The sequence below is a fragment of the Artemia sp. Qi Xiang Cuo genome, chromosome 7 (genome assembly GCF_049724085.1).
Source record: "Artemia sp. Qi Xiang Cuo chromosome 7, ASM4972408v1, whole genome shotgun sequence".
NCBI classification, from domain to species: Eukaryota; Metazoa; Arthropoda; class Branchiopoda; order Anostraca; family Artemiidae; genus Artemia; species Artemia sp. Qi Xiang Cuo.
The window spans coordinates 59,401,256-59,417,165 of NC_142800.1; the positions used below are offsets into that span (position 1 = coordinate 59,401,256).

The 15,910-nt window shown below is 36.0% G+C and overlaps 2 protein-coding genes across 3 annotated transcripts in view; one reads left to right on the forward strand and one right to left on the reverse strand.

The window, feature by feature from the left end:
- The window catches only part of Rh50 (Rhesus blood group-associated glycoprotein Rh50), a 199,476-nt gene extending 196,756 nt beyond the window's left edge, over nt 1–2,720 (reverse strand). The window contains exon 1 of the mRNA XM_089092444.1: nt 2,701–2,720. The gene's annotated coding sequence lies outside the window, so the exon portion shown is untranslated. The remainder of the gene's footprint in view (nt 1–2,700) is intronic.
- The window catches only part of LOC148950508 (uncharacterized), an 88,136-nt gene continuing 73,136 nt past the window's right edge, over nt 911–15,910 (forward strand). The window contains exon 1 of one of the 2 annotated variants that reach the window (XM_089092441.1): nt 911–1,008. Coding sequence is in view for 1 of the 2 variants with exons in the window: in XM_089092440.1 (XP_088948566.1) it covers nt 7,009–7,172 (164 nt within the window). In the remaining variant the exon portion in view is untranslated. Of the gene's footprint in view, nt 1,009–7,008; nt 7,173–15,910 lie in introns of those variants that run through there. The other variant, XM_089092440.1, reaches the window with a different exon arrangement.

Genomic DNA, 15,910 nt, shown 5'->3' on the forward strand with positions numbered 1-15,910 from the left:
GTGCTATAAGGGTACTAGTATTATATAGAGGGACTAGACTGTATTATATAGTATTATATAGAGGTACATAGTTCTGTAAACGTAAATATGTACTAAAAAACAGATCTGTTTCTGTTGATGCTTGAATTATGCAGATTTATCTTAGTTTTGACAAGATTTTGGAAGAAACTAAATTTCAGCCGGGGGGAGGGGCAGACTTGGGTCTGGGGGAGTCAGACCAAGCTCTGGGAAGGGCTGTTGTGCCCCCCTGCCTCATAGCAAACTACGCTCTTGGTTTCCTTCAAACTTACCATCCATTTGACATTTTTATATATTTATATATATTTATGGTAATTAAAATCTTAGAACGACTGTCACCGGTAAACCCAGAGCAAAAACATGGTTTTGAATTTGACTTTCAAAAAAAATCTCTATGTTTTTTATGTATTTATAGTGTCCAAATAATTCTCCGCTCCCCCACCCAAAGAAAACACTTTGAATTCAACTTTCAATAATTTTTCGTCGTTGCTTGTGCATTAAGAATTTTCTGGCGAATGATCCCCTCCCTAGACGGTTACCCTTCGAAAAATTATCCCTGCGTATAAAATTTTGCCCATTTAATAAGAATACCAGTTCAATCAAAATTCCTTGTCTTGTACTTTTTTTTCTTCCGTCGAGATGTGATGCGTTCGTAAAAACAAGCGTGCTTTCACTCGTTCATTAGCAAATGTCAACTTTTGTCACTTGTCAACCCCCCAAATTCTTGACTGACCTTGATAACTAAGCCCCCTGGAGATGTTCTTTGTCCTTTAGCAAATTTACCGACAAGAGAGTCTGAAAATCTAGCAACAGACAACCGTATGGCCTTTCTACAAATCTTAGAAAAAATTAGTAGTGAAACGGTATGTTACTAATGAAAACGTTTCAATTGGTTAGAAACAGTAACGTTTTTCGAAGTTGTGGAGGAAATGTAGGCTCACGTTTTATCTGCAGTTAGAAACAAGGATATTTTATAATTTTGCCACGTAGGTAAGTGATCTGAAAAAATCAAATACACACAGCACAGTTAAACCATATCCTTTCTTAAGTAGGTTAGAAATGCCACAACTAATCCATTGGATAGGAAGAAATCATGTCATACTTTATTTTTAAGTCACAATTTCGTTTGCTATTCAATTTGAGTTTTGCTTTTTCTTTTTCCATGTCTTTTTCTTTAGCTGTTCAGAATCTTTTGGCATCTTGTGTAATTTTGCACTTATCATAGATACTAAAGATTAATTCCTCCTTCTTGTTTATCCTTCACAGAATCACAACTGCTAAACTATCATGTTCCCTCTTTCCATTGGAATTTTACTTTGTCTTCTAACTGCAGATTTCGTTGCGATATATTGTCATTTACAATTCAATGTGATTTTTGCTGTTTCTTGTTCCACACTGTTTTTTGTTTTTTTTGTTTTGTTTTTTTAGCTGTTTGGAGTCGATAGTCATCTTTGGTAATTTTACATGCGTCAAAGATATTGAAAACAATACGGCTATTCCTGGGGAAAAGTGACATAATCTTTGCTGTTTGAATATATATAAATGTGACGTATGACACCTATTTTTCACGGACATGAATTCAACTCCTCTTTCATGAATTCTTATCTACTAATAAAATTGAGTCGGCAAAGAGAAAAAAAGACTAATAAAAAATCAAATTCGTATAGGAATTCTGGCAGATTCCCCCAGTGTAAATTTCCTTTGGAAAGTTACCCCCCCCCCCCACCCCATTGCAACTTCTTCCCAAAGAAAAATTTGTCCCGTGGAAAATCCCTCCCAGCAAAAAATGGGAGCACCCCCTCCCTTTAAAAATATCTATATGCTTCCCAGTAACAATTACTATACGTAATCAATGGAAAAATTCACAATTTACTGACTTTTCCCCAGAGCCTCTGGGGGGTCATATGATCCCCAAAGGCGTAGTTATTGGACATTTGCACTATACTGGATAAAGTTGCTATTTCAACGTTTTTATTGGACGACTTTCGGGGGAAAAAGAGTGGGAGAAGGTTAGTTGCCCTCCATTTTCTTGGCCACTTAAAAAGAACACTAAAAGTTTTACTTTCCGTTCAAAGGAGTCCTCTTCCGATCTTCTAGAACCATTGGCTCGATACGCTCACCCCTGGGGAAAACAAAAAAAAAAAAAAACCCGCACCCGGGATCTTTCCTGTAGCAAAAAAAGCAAAATTTTCCATTTTTGCAGGTAAGACCTTGAAACGCTCAGCGTATCTCTGATACACTGAATCTGGTGGCATGATTTTCATTATGATTCCTTGGTGTTTCGGTGGTGTTTTCGCCATTTTCCAAAAATCAGGTAAATTCCTCTCAGGCTCATAGCTATTAGTGGGGACCGCTAAAGTTAAAGAATCATATATATGTGCAAACAGCATAATAAGCCAGTCCTTTGGATGTATCTATTGATTTGAAAATTCCATCTTTTAGAGCTTTGGTTACTATCTAGCCGGCTCACTCCCTACTTAAAGTTATGTTACCACGAACTGTTTGAAATGAAGAGAAATTACGACAAACAACATCGCTCTTGTGAACGACTAATGGTTCGTTTACACATTGCGGTAATCCATACGGAAATCCGTCCGTTTCTGTTTGAATTATGGCTAAAATAACGCTGCGTTTTAAGGCAAAGATTTCAAATTATTGCAACAGCATGACTTATGTTCTTACCCTCCTTCTGAAAGCTGTTGAGCCATAGAGAGCCAAATGACACCGTTTTTCTTAGTTTTCTTATAGCCTGGGTGCGCAGGATCATAGAAGTTGGGGTAGCCTTGAACCAAAATTAATAAGATCAGATTTTTTCTAGCACAAAAACGGACGGAATTTCCGCATGGATTGCAAATGGTTTGTTTACACATTGCGGAAATCCATGCGGAAATCCGTCCGTATCTGTTCGAACTATGGCTAAAGTAACGCTGCGTTTTAAGGCGAAGATTTCAAATTATAGCAACAGCATGACCCATGTCCTTACCCTCTTCTGAAAGCTGTTGAGCAATAGAGAGCCAAATGACACCATTTTTCTTAGTTTTCTTATAGCCTGGGTGCGCAGGATCATAGAAGCTGGGGTAGCCTTGAACCAAAGTTATAAGATCGTGTAGTTGTTGATATCCGCATGAATTTCCGCAATGTGTAAACGAACCATAAGAAGCCAGAGCGTGATTTGCACTTTAATGAAAATGATTTGGATTTTGAGCAATGTTGTTTCTATTTGTCATGAAATCAACAGTGACATTACAAAAATCATGTCAAAGAGCTGATAAAGGTTTAAAGATCTAAAGTATTTTTATTTTTGTAAATCAGTGATTGAACACTTGAGCAAAGGCGAATAAAGAGGGTAAGGTTTAAACCTACCTAGTTTTTTTTTGCTTGACAGATTCGGTGTGCAGGATTCGGCGCTCGAACTTGGTTTTGATTTAGATTCCCAAATTAGAATTTATGACTTAAATTTTCCAATTTGAAATTCACATTTATGCATAAAAATCCTCTCAAAACAACTTTTTCTGCTTTTTTATGTTTACTGTCTGATAGGCTTTAATGCTAGTATATAAGAATGATAGTCTTTAGATGACTTTGCGATAGGTGATAAATAAACTTGGTCATCTTTCTGGCAATTTTTATTATTTAATTTTAAGTAACAACTGCACCTACGTTAAAAGGAAAATCTCGCTCCAGTGGGTTAGGTCAATGGATAATATCAAAATATTAATTTGCTTATATTGTTTAAAATCGCTTTTTCATCCTTCTTTTCAATTGACTTTTTCAATCCTTGTGTTTTCGAAAATTGATATTTAATCTCTCTTGATTTCTGGGAATATTTCTGGTCTACGCTGTTATTATGAAAGTAAAGAGTAACATCAAAACCCAAAATTAGCAGAATTTATTCCGTAAAGGAGGGATGCTGCCCCTTCCTCATTCCTCTCGTGGTTATTGAAACTTTGGAGGATGCTCATTCAGTGGAAATTGAGAGTTCTAGTCCTATTTTATAAGTCGAAAGTGATAGGAGAGTGATTGGTCAAGTACTTCAAAAAAGTATTTAAGTTCAAGTACCAAGTACTCAACCAAAATTGTAATTAAGTATCAGTACTAAGTAGTCGAAGTAAATTGTACTTAAGTATAGAAGTACATGGCTTGAAGGCATTTTTGCATGGTAAAGAATATGGTTAGGTTGTCAGAAGAGAAACCGACATTAGTTGTTCCATTATTTCCAGTGGAGAAGTGAAAGGAACTTAATTCTATTACCATCAGGGCCGTATCCAGAGGAAATATGGACTAATGAAGACTAGTCATTTTTTGACAGATTGACAGATCCGTCAACAGATGACTGGTATTCATTGGTCAGGATTCCTAAATCTTGTGCCAGAATCTTTCAACGAAGACTGAACCTAAACCATGAAAACTTCGTCTAAACAATTGCCATAGCACTATAATCAATAGCACAGTTTAACATTCCACTACTTCAAAAAAAGCTGTCTGAAAAAAAGTCTTTATTTTAGTGAGGAGTCATGCCATCTTTGTTTACTTTCAAAAGCAAAAGCTTCGCAAACTTAGCATCTTATAAGTGGTTTCTTTTTGCAGTCAATGCATCTTCTGCAGTGGAAAATAGGCATTCACCAGGTGCAGATGATGGGAGAGGGGTATTGCATTTCTTAAACAGTTTTCCAACTTTCAGATAGTCTTTCAGAGAATAGAGGGTCCTCCTCTTGTCTTGAAGGAATTTGAAGGATCCAGCTTTGAGACTAGTATCTATATTTACTTCTTGATCACTGACAGCATCATCATCTTCCAAAAACGAAAATAAATCATTAGTCTCATTTGTACCAGGATTCTCAGCACTTTCAGTCAGTTCATACTGGAGACAAGCATAGCCCCTTTTTCATTTCTAAATTCACTATGTCCATTATTCGTTTTTTTGCCCTTGCAAGGCTGGAGTCAACCATCGTAATTTGAAACTCGGGTGAGAGCAAGTATCTATGAGAAACAGTTCACTGAACAGTTTCTCTCCCATTCCATTGAGAAAATATGCAAGAAGCGTTCATACAAAACACCTAAAATGGCCTCTACTAATGACAAACCATGCTTGTGAATACCGATATTCTGAAGTCATTTTAGTTTAGTCTCCAAACCATAAAGTACTGGCAAAGCAGCACCAAGATAGCAATTTTTTCGCTTTGCAAAAAATATAAGGCTTTGCACAGTGGACTTGTAATAAGCACATACTCCTTAAGCAGATCCCTCTCCACTGGCTTCAACTTTGGAAGTTTCAGTTCTTCTGGATAGCTTTTCCAGAAGAACATTGGATAACTTTGATAACTTTTCGAAGCACTGGATAACTTTTCCACACCAGGTATGTCTACAATACGCTTTACTGCATCACGGGGAGAGTTCCAGTGTATAGCATTTGGTACGACTGGATGCCTTCCAGTATTTTCCAAAAACTTGTTGGCAGCTTTTCTGCTATGATTTGTCACATTCAACCTTTGTCATTTGGACATGGCGCATTGAAAAAGTCTTCTTGAAGATGCCAATAAGCTGAAAATACTAAAACTAATATAAATGACTATTTGCCTTGTCCCTGGTGTGATTAAGCCCCAAAGCCATGCTACAGTTCACCTCTTTCTGAATTTTGTCTAACTGTCAGCAACTGCGCTTCTGAAGTTTAAATGCAGTTGTGAATAATTACAGGACAATTAAGGCTGTTGACAAACAAAGGCCTGATGTCTCCTATAATTCAGAAGACTAAAATTTGTTTTTCACCATACACTTACCTTCAGATGCTTGTGGAAGTTGGTAGTAACCTTAAGAGATCCTTTGATAGTCTTGTTTGGACAATTCCTCTTCACTTATAATAAGCCCAACATTTTGAAATTTGTTCCAATTTCTAGACGACTTTAGAGAAGTTCAAGACAATATGTACTCGGTACTTAAATACCGATAAGTACAGAAAAAATGTATTTAAGTACTTGAAACTCTACTTAAGTACGTACTTAAGTACATATATTTAAGTACCAGCCGAGCACTGTTAGGAGACCAACCAGCCTCTGTCCTAAAACTGTTTTTGATATCTGGTACTTTTGTTACCCCTTAGCACATTTAACCGATACTTTGAGATACCTATTTTGTACTTTCTCTGTGGCTGATCAATTTTGCGAGTGGGGCAATTTTGCCGGGAGGGGGGGGACGCAGGTTTCCGACAGAGAAATGACTTAATAAAGACAATACTTTAAATGTGACCTTTGTCCTTTGGTTCCCACTGGTGCGATTTTTTTTTAACGAAAAATGGCTCACGGATAGCGGATGCGGGAAATTCGCAAAAATTTTCACACAGAAACGGTTCACTACAGCCGTTGAGACGCGGAGATACTACGTTATATTTAAAAAGTATATGCATAAGAATAGGCTAAATCAAATTCTAGAAGCCAAGAAAAATATTCAAAGGGCTAACCTATAATAGCTTTGACTAACTATGCCTAATGAAAAATATAAGTCTTATCTATAAAATGTTTAGTTTCTCATTTACTTGCAATTTATGGTTCTACAATGCTTTCAATTTAAAATAACGGATACAGTTTTCAACGGCTCAGTAGAAATATTTCAACGCAGCCGTTGAACCGTTGATAATAATTATAATAATATATGTCAATTCATGTAAAACATCAAAAATATGTTGCTCAATTTTACAAAATATCTAAAAATACATTTTCAAACTCCAGAGTCATTGGCTGGTGTGAAATACACCAGTATTGACGAAATTATTTTTCTCACAGAAACTTGCAGCAAAAGAACGGAGGAAATTTGACGGCTAACGGAAAAACGACCGTTTTTTTGTGAAATCGCATCAGTGGGAACTGGGAACTCAGGGTGTGGGTTTTGTAAACCGGATAAATTGTTCTTTTAAGGATTTCATTTCGATATTTCGTAAATTTTAGTTTCTAAAAATCATAGCAAACTATTCAAATTTATTTGAAATTTAAATGAAAGATGAACCATGATTGGGATAAATGTAAAGAAAATATTCAGCCCCTCAAAAGTGGCAGGAAAATGCAAGGTGTTTTCAAAGAAGTGGATGATTTAAATATTTCAGAACATGTTAATAACCTCAGTCTATCTCATGGCAGTAGTATAGCAAATTCTGAGATTAAAAGGTGGGCAGCCCTAAAATCCCATTTATGCTAGGCCTACTTAAATTCTATTTTTCGGTAAATGTATAGGGATTGACCACTTCTAAGGTAAATGTGGGTATCTTAAACTAAATTGCATTTTGCTTTCCACATTTTCTGTGCCATTTCGAAAATCAAGCTCCTAGTAGTAGGCTACTTTGCCCTGTTTCCCTTACAAATTTTCTGGTAGTTATATATCATTTAACTAAATTCATTAGTTAGGCATATTCTTTAGGCCTAGGCCTATATCAACTGACATAGGCTACTACTTTGGTAAATATATACCAAATCATATTAGTTATGGGTGTAGGCAGCATATTGTCTAGGGGGGGGGGCAGTTGATAGTGTGATATAGTTTTGTCAACTGCTTTTTCCAAACCATCTGCTTTTTCAGCCATATCTATTGTAAATTTGAAGGTCTCATGAATTTCAGCCTCCCTCTATATAGGGCAAATTTTGTTTCTGATGTAAATGGGAGGTAAGTTTAAACTTTACCCCTCCCCTCCTAATGTAGAAATATATACCCTGAATTGGCATATATTGGGAGGGGGGGGGGGCGAAAATTAATTTCCAATAGAAATGATTATTATATTTGTAATCAGAATAAAAAAAAGGCATCAAATGGTGTATTCACTTTATTCATAACTCAATAGCCTAATATGATTTGGTATGTATTCACCACTACTTTTTACTAGAACTATCTTATTGACTGGCTAGTGGTCTTTTTCTGAAAAAATCATCAAGGTTCTAAATTTCATGCCTGTGTAGTTTATTTGTGTTTTTGCAGTTGATTAAACTTTGCTCAGTAGGCCTAATGTAAAACAGTTTACCTGTAACTTACAAGCTAGGACTACCCATTCTTTAGCATTGTCTTACTGGTGTTGGTTTTCAGTTACATGGTAATGTTGTGCTTAAAAGTAGGTATAATTATTTCATTGAGAATATTTATTTTAAATAATTTAAAGGTAGATAGCAGTTTTGTTGGTGTACAAAAGTTTAAACTTTCTAAATCTCTTACAAATACACTTTAAAATTAGCCTACCTTAAATTGCATCTTCTGGTGACTAGGGTTATAGGATGATATATTCATAACACTTAAAAATATCATTTTTATTGGATTGTCAGAATTACTTCCAGTTTAACCATGTTCCATGCCCTCTTCCTTTGTACTTAGATATAGCCTCAGGCCAAGGCCATGCTCAGGAATTTTTTTTTTGGTGGGGGGGAGGTTTACTCAAAGGTTTTTTTTGGGGGGGGGGGTAACACAAAAAAAGCCTAAAAAACACATAATAATTTGTTTATATCCATTTTTGTTACATTTTTACAAGTCAGACAAACTTTTTTTTGGGGGGGGGGTTCATACCCCCTTATGGCCCCCTTTTTTGGGGGCCATAATCATGTTGCCATATTTCCTCTGGTATGTGAGAGTAGGAAGCTTCAAGTGATATTAATGCTCTTCTTTGTATGACATTTGGTTGAGGCCTTCAACCATTTTGGTTGCTCTTTGATGTACTCTTTCTAGTATTTCCTTGTCCTTTTTGAAGTAGGGTGACAACAGGGACATTCCAACCTCTAGGCATGGGCAAACTAGTGCCTTATAGAGCTTTGTAATCTCACTTGGGCATCTGCTGGAGATAGTTCTTTGATCATTCCAAGAGATTGGAGGGCAGATGACAATACAGATTTTGCAGGTGTGTTGAACTTAAATTGAAAATCAACAATGACTCCAAGGTCTCTTTCTTCAGAAACTGCAAAAAGGGTGTTACCTTGAAGATAGTACTGCTGATGGGTATTGTGATTGCTGAAGTGGATTACATGTCATTTATTGCTATTGAAAGAGAGGAGCCATGTATGAGCCCAAGTACCAAGAATGTCAAGGTCATTTTGGATAATTTGCAGGTCAGAGGGTGTAGCTGCCTTACCAACCAGTTTCAAATCATCAGCATAAAGATTGAGGAGGTTTGAGAGAAGCTTTGGTGCATCATTTGTATAGAAGTTGAAAAAACTTGGCCCAAGAATGGTCCCCTGGGGAATGCTGCTTAAAACAGTTGTAGAAAAGGAGAAATGAAGGACACCTTGGGAGTCATGAACTCTTACAACTTATGTTCTTTCTGAAAGGAAACTGTATCCACTTTACAATAACATCCTCAACAGCTGCTGCATTTAGTTTGGTGATAAGGAATTCATGACAAACCCTGTCAAATGCTTTTGAGAGGTCCAGGAGCATTATGTTGACAGGGAAATCTTTATCCAACAACGGTGGAACATACTTATATGTCTATATTAGATTAGTATCAATAGATCTTAAAGATCTGAAGCCATGTTGGGTGGAAGTGAAAATATTGTTAACTTCAAAGTGCTGAATTAGAGCTCTGTTGACAAATCTCTTGAGCACCTTTACAGCTGCAGAAGTCATGCTGATGGGAGTATAATTTTTGCTTGATCTTTGGGGCCTTTTTGTGAATTGGTATGATATAGGATGTTTTCCAATCAGACAGTAGTTCTCCATTTTGTAAAGACAGCTGGAAGAGTCTACACAGGGGAGAACTGAGAACATTTCAGCACACCTTGAGGAGCCTTGGGTGTATCCCATCTGATCCCTTGGATTTGTTAACATCAAGGCTAGCTAAGACCATTTCTTCAGTAATTGACAACAATTACTACCGGCCATCCTTGGCCCCCCCCCCCCAAAAAAGGGCAAAAAATAATTATAGTAAAATAAATAAATAAAAATAAACGAAATATAAACAAATAAGTAATAAACGAATAAGTGAAATATATCTCAAAACAATTGTTTTGAGATATATTTCACAATCATCAAGACTGGGTCACTAGGGTTTCTATATACACATCCAATACAGATTTTTTATTTTTTTGGACAGAAATATCAATCCATAAGCTTTCCACACAAGGTACATTGAAAATTAGATGGCTAAAAAGACCAACCTGGAAATTTTCTCTGACATACATACCAACTCCTCTTCTGCAGATTGGCTGCCCCAGATTAATGAAGCACTGAAATTCAGAGATCTGCAATGAACTTTCTGTTACAGGTATTGTAGTAAATTTTGGCAGAATCTCCACAAACCCAGCAATATCTTCATCTTTTAAGAGCACTTGCATATTTAGAAGCTTATTTGGAAGCTTATATTGTTCCAAGACTTTTGTGATGTGTTTCCCAGTGGCAGAGGTCCCATAGCTGGGACCACATTTGACAAAGATAGTGTAGAAATGAATTCAGAAACAGCCCTTAGGAAGCTCAAGTTACTCAAACTATCAGATCAAAAGAAAAGTTCATAAAGCTCATTTTCACAAGAAGATACACTAGGATAAACACTTAGTTCTGTAAAACAAAGAAGATGATTGCGAGGAAGCAGGGCTATTTACAGGCAGTGAGGTACAAACTGTTATATTTCCATTGCAGCCGCATTCAGTGCTGGCTTTGGAACTTTGCAGTCGCAATGTGCAGTAATGTTTTGTCATATGCATAAAGATTTTCTGATTCTGTTAGTTTATAGTTTTATTTTTGTACTTATTTCTAATCAAAAGCTGGTTCACTATGTGAAGTAATGGCAATTAAAAGAAATCAAGCTCAATTTAATCAGTAAATGTTTGTGTATATTCTAGTGTTAAATCAAGGCATATGATAGGAAGGAGGCCTAGATGTAGTTAAACTCAGGACCACTTGTATAGCCTAATAAATAAGAAATCCTGAAAGTAATGAAATACTGTAAGAATTTTGTTATTGTAGTGTCCAGTCCAGTAGAGCAACTGGACTGTTGCTCCCATTTTTGTAGGATCATTCAAGTCTAACAGGAAATGAAGAAGTGAAAATTACTCTCCAGGTCCATTTTAAGTTGTAGGTCTATATTTGAAAGTTTGATTCTCCTCCACCCATTTTCCAAAAGTTCAGTGCCCTGGAGAGAGGCTGGGCAGATTTGTCTACCTAGATTCACAACAGGCTAATGGACTAGGATGCCTGCAGAAAGTTTCCTGGGGGAGGGGGGGCAGACAACAAAATGGCAGTGGTGCATAGGGGGCATACAAATATATTTTAGTATACATTTTCTTAGGGATAATTTTATTTTTAAATACATATAAAAAAAACAAAATTTTAAGTTAAAAGAGTAACTGACTTTGCATCCAAAATGTAGCAAAACTCAGTAAATTTTAAATAGCAAAGAACCTTGGCAAAAGAATCAATCCATTTAATCCATTTAACCTATTATATATTTAATTTTTATGCATTTAATCTTATCCATTATGTCTTAAGACCTAGAGTAAAAGAAAATCAGACTCAAACCAAAATTATGGAAATATTTATCGTTTCCCAAAATTGTAACAGGTATAAACTTGTCTCTATGCAATTTCCCAGAAGCAGTAGAGATAGTACTGTCTATTATTAGGCTCTGATTTCATTCCAGGAAACTTCATGTATCTGCCCTACATCTAGATCAACAGATTTTCAAGATTTCAAAACCCCCTAAAGTGGGGCTTTGCCAAGATCATCAGATTTGTAAGGCCCTGTACTCAGAACTGTGCCTGCATAGAAATAGAAACCACCTTTTGATTTTATAATAACCATGTAAAATATACATCTTTTGATAATGGGGCAATTCTTGACCTCTAACTGAAATCCCTTATATCTTCAGACAGATAAAAAAAAATTAAAGAATAGAAAAGGGAAAATCAAATTTTAACCTACAATCCAGCTGTCAAATTGACCTTCTTTCTTTCAATGCTCAATTTCATCCAAATAAAATGAACAGACTCAAAAAAAAATTTTTACCACACGAGAATCTTATCAAATAGTTTGTGATAACAAACTGAATGCAAGGATCAACTCAGGTCAATATTCACCACTGTACAGATTTCAAGTTCCAATCTATAAAATGTGGAATTTTGTTTGTGCCTCTTTTCCAGAAGAAAGATTGTGTATGTATGTTTACATGGTTTTTTTTTCCAGGGTTGATTATAAAAGCAAGCCATTTTAGTCAAAATTGCTTTCTTATTTTCACTGCATGAGAGGACATAACTATAGAGGTTTCAAGCTAAAATCAATAAAATGTGGAAATTTGTATTTTTGTCCAGAAGAACAATTGTGGATGTATTTTTTTTTTCAGGTGTGATGGTTAAAGCATGCAATCTTAGTGAAAAATGCTTTATTAGATTCATCATATTAGAGAACCCTACTGTAGAGGTTTTAAGCTCCAATCTACCAAATGTGGAATTTTGCTTTTTTTTTCCTGAAGAAAAATTGTTGATGCTTGTTTTTTTTTCTCCCAGGGATGATTGTATCAAACCAAAGGTCCTAGAAAGTTGGGAGAGAGCTCAGTTGAATGTAATTTAAAAGTTCCTTTTTAAGTTACCATAAAGATTATGTAACAGGAAAGTGTTGTTTTCTGCCATTTTATGGCACCAAAGTACAATTTTGCCCAGGAGAAGACCAATTTGCAATCAATTCAAAATTCTGAGATATGCTACTAATTGTTAGAAGTATCAAAAAACTATATTTTATGCTTCTTAATTGCAGGGGAAGTAATGCTGCATTGTAACAGTACTGGATTTAATTAAGTTGATTCACTTTATTTTTTATGAAATCAGGTTTAGTGCAATCATGATGTATCAGCTCTCATGAAGGTGGGAAGTAAGTAATTGTGTTGGCAGGGGTGGGGCAGTTGTCTAAAAGAGAAAATTTTAATGCAAAAACTACAAACTCTAGTAGCTGAACCACAGACCATAATCAAGACTACAGTTTTAGTCTGGTTCTCAATCTGGTCTGATTAACTCCCCTTTTGAATATGCATATTTTTTCTGACTGGGTCATCACCTAGGTTTGTTTCATCGAAGTTAAAAATTGCCATCAGCCTTCAGATAAATGTAGAAAGAGGTGGGATGGAGTAGGAATTAATTAAAACATTTCTCTATGTAGCATAAAATATTTCATTCCCATGCCCACCAGCACAGAGGTGGAAAAGACACTGCAGGCCATGAGCTCTGCCAGGAAATTTTGTGTGTGTGTGTGGGGGGGGGGGGGCAAGTGCTAGTTTGAACTTTTTTTTCACCAATTTTAAATGGTAATATTTCTCTTTATATGTATATAAAATATTCACATTTATTTAAACAAGTGTATATAATGTATTCATCAATTGGATATCCTATTGTAGAGGTTTAGATGGCTTAAGCCATATAGAAGACCAACAGTCACACAGAATTTCCAACCACATGAGCAAAAATACTATCCATTGCTGATTCTGACAGTATATTCAAATTTTGTCCTAAATTTAAATTGCAATTCAACATTTTAATTTATAGATCATAACTATAAAAGAAATCTAAGCTTTTTATTATAGTGAACAACAATATTAATACAAGCACACGTGGTAAAAAAAAAAAAAAAAATCAAACACAAATAAGCACAAACCTGTTCTGGGGTAAGATATAATATCTAACATTTCTTATTATAGTAGCTTCAAATATCAGATCATGGGTGCTAAGGCATGCTCAATTTGATGACGTATTTCCATTGGGGTTGTCCCATTTTTAAGTTGTTTGTCTTTTCTTTATAATAATGCCAACAAACAAAAGCAATATCTTCTTCTTTGCAGACCTTGATAATCCTGTCACTGAAGTGAGAGCTCAGTCAATGGCCTATTACAATTTTTCTTCCAGGCTGAGCTTTAAGGTGCAGAAGCAACTAAGACTTGAACCAATCTTCAAACATATAGCGTTCAAACTAACCAGATTTGCTAACATTATATTAAGTACTATGAGGTGTCACATTTCTCCAACTTTAACTCCTGACACGATCAGCTAACAGTTAGTCAAGCAATAATAAGTAATAAACTGTACAAAAACGTAAGGTACAAACCTTATGCTTTATAACAAATGTATGGAGCCAACAGTTCTCTAGTAGCTGAACCACAGACCATAATCAAGACTACAGTTTTAGTCTGGTTCTCAATCTGGTCTGATTAACTCCCCTTTTGAATATGCATATTTTTTCTGACTGGGTCATCACCTAGGTTTGTTTCATCGAAGTTAAAAACATTGTATTCTGGCACATGTTTGATAATTGATTCAAGGTTATCAAAGTAGTTAGTAAGGTCTTGGCAAGCCACTTCTCTTTTCTTTCTCAAACAGTTTTGGTACATTTGTACTGCTAGTTGGTCTTTTTTTTTTCAGGGGTGATTGCATTGAACCACCAGTACTAGAATATCGAAAAAGGGCTCATTCAAAAAGAAGTTAAAAGCTCCTTTTTAAGTGATCAAAAAGATTGGAGGGCAACTAGCCCTCCTCCCGTCGCCTTTTCTCCCCAAAGTCAACTGATCAAAATTATGAGATAGCCATTTTGTTCAGCATAGTTGAAGAAGTCCAGCAACTATGCTTTTGGGGATAACATGACCCCTCCCCCCCCACAGCCCCTAGGGAAAAGTCTATAAGTCGTGAAATTTGCTCATTGTTCACGTATTTGTTATTGAGAAGTAGACATTTTTCGGAGGGGGGGGGGATTTTCTGAGGCAGGGATTTTCCACGGAAGAACTTTCTGTAGGGAGGGAAGTTTTCAGGGATGAACTTTTCAAGGAAATTGTACACTGTGGAAACTGACCAGAACTCTTGTATGAAATTCTTTTTGTTTGTCTTACTTTATCTTTGCCTAGTCAATTTTACATGTAGATATATTACCAGGAATTATCCAGGGGATTCCTGAGGGGGGGTCCCAGGGAGAAATTCTTCATGGGGGAGTTTTCCACGAGATAAATTTTCTAGAGGGAATTTTCTGCAGAAGCTTGGGCGGGGTATTAGTGGGAAAATTTTTCCATAGAGGAGATTTCCTGCGTGACTTTAAAAACAATCAGAAATTAGTCTTTTTCAAATGAAAGTGCGTTAAGAAAAATTTTTCACCCGGAATCGTCTGCAAGAATTTTTCAGCTAGAATGGGAAATTTTTCTGGTCGGGGGGGGGGGGTATTTTATGTGGGAAGAACTTTCGATGGAGGGAGTTGGATTTCCCGGCATTATTTAAAACGACCAGAAATTTAATAAAAAAAACATGTTTTTTCAACTAAAAGTAAGGAGCAACCTCAATACTTAAAACAAACGGAAATTATTCAAATGGGGATAAGTCCTTTTATTAGATAGTGAAACATATTCAGAAATTTCATCTTCATATCCAAGCAACTGTTATGAAGGCAAATCAGATACTTTGGACTATTAAAAGAACGTTCACAAGCAGGTCTCCCATTGTCATGACCAAGCTTTACAAGAATCCAGTTAAACCAAAGCTACAGTTCGACTGACAAAGCAGCCTTAGAATCTGTCCAGAAAGGGGTTACAAAATGCATTAAAGACTTATATGATGCCCTTATCCATCCTGTCTTCACAAGCTTAAACTCCCAAACCTAAATTATTGTCTTAAAAAGGCAATGCTATAACAGTATACAAGCTTCTTAAGATACCATTCCTGGCCATTTTCAACTCAACATTTCACAGAAAACTCATGGTCACTCTCAAAAGATTTTCCATAAGCAAGCAAACATCAAGCTGAGGACAAGCTCTTCTCCAGTTGTTTTCAGCCTGTGGAACTATCTTAGTGAAAGAATGGTGACTCATACCAGTGTGGATCCATTCAAGTAATTGGTGGATAGGGAGTGGCTCAACAAACCATGAAAAATTTCTTGGGATGTCTCAGATGACATATCCCACTACGATCACTAAGCTAGC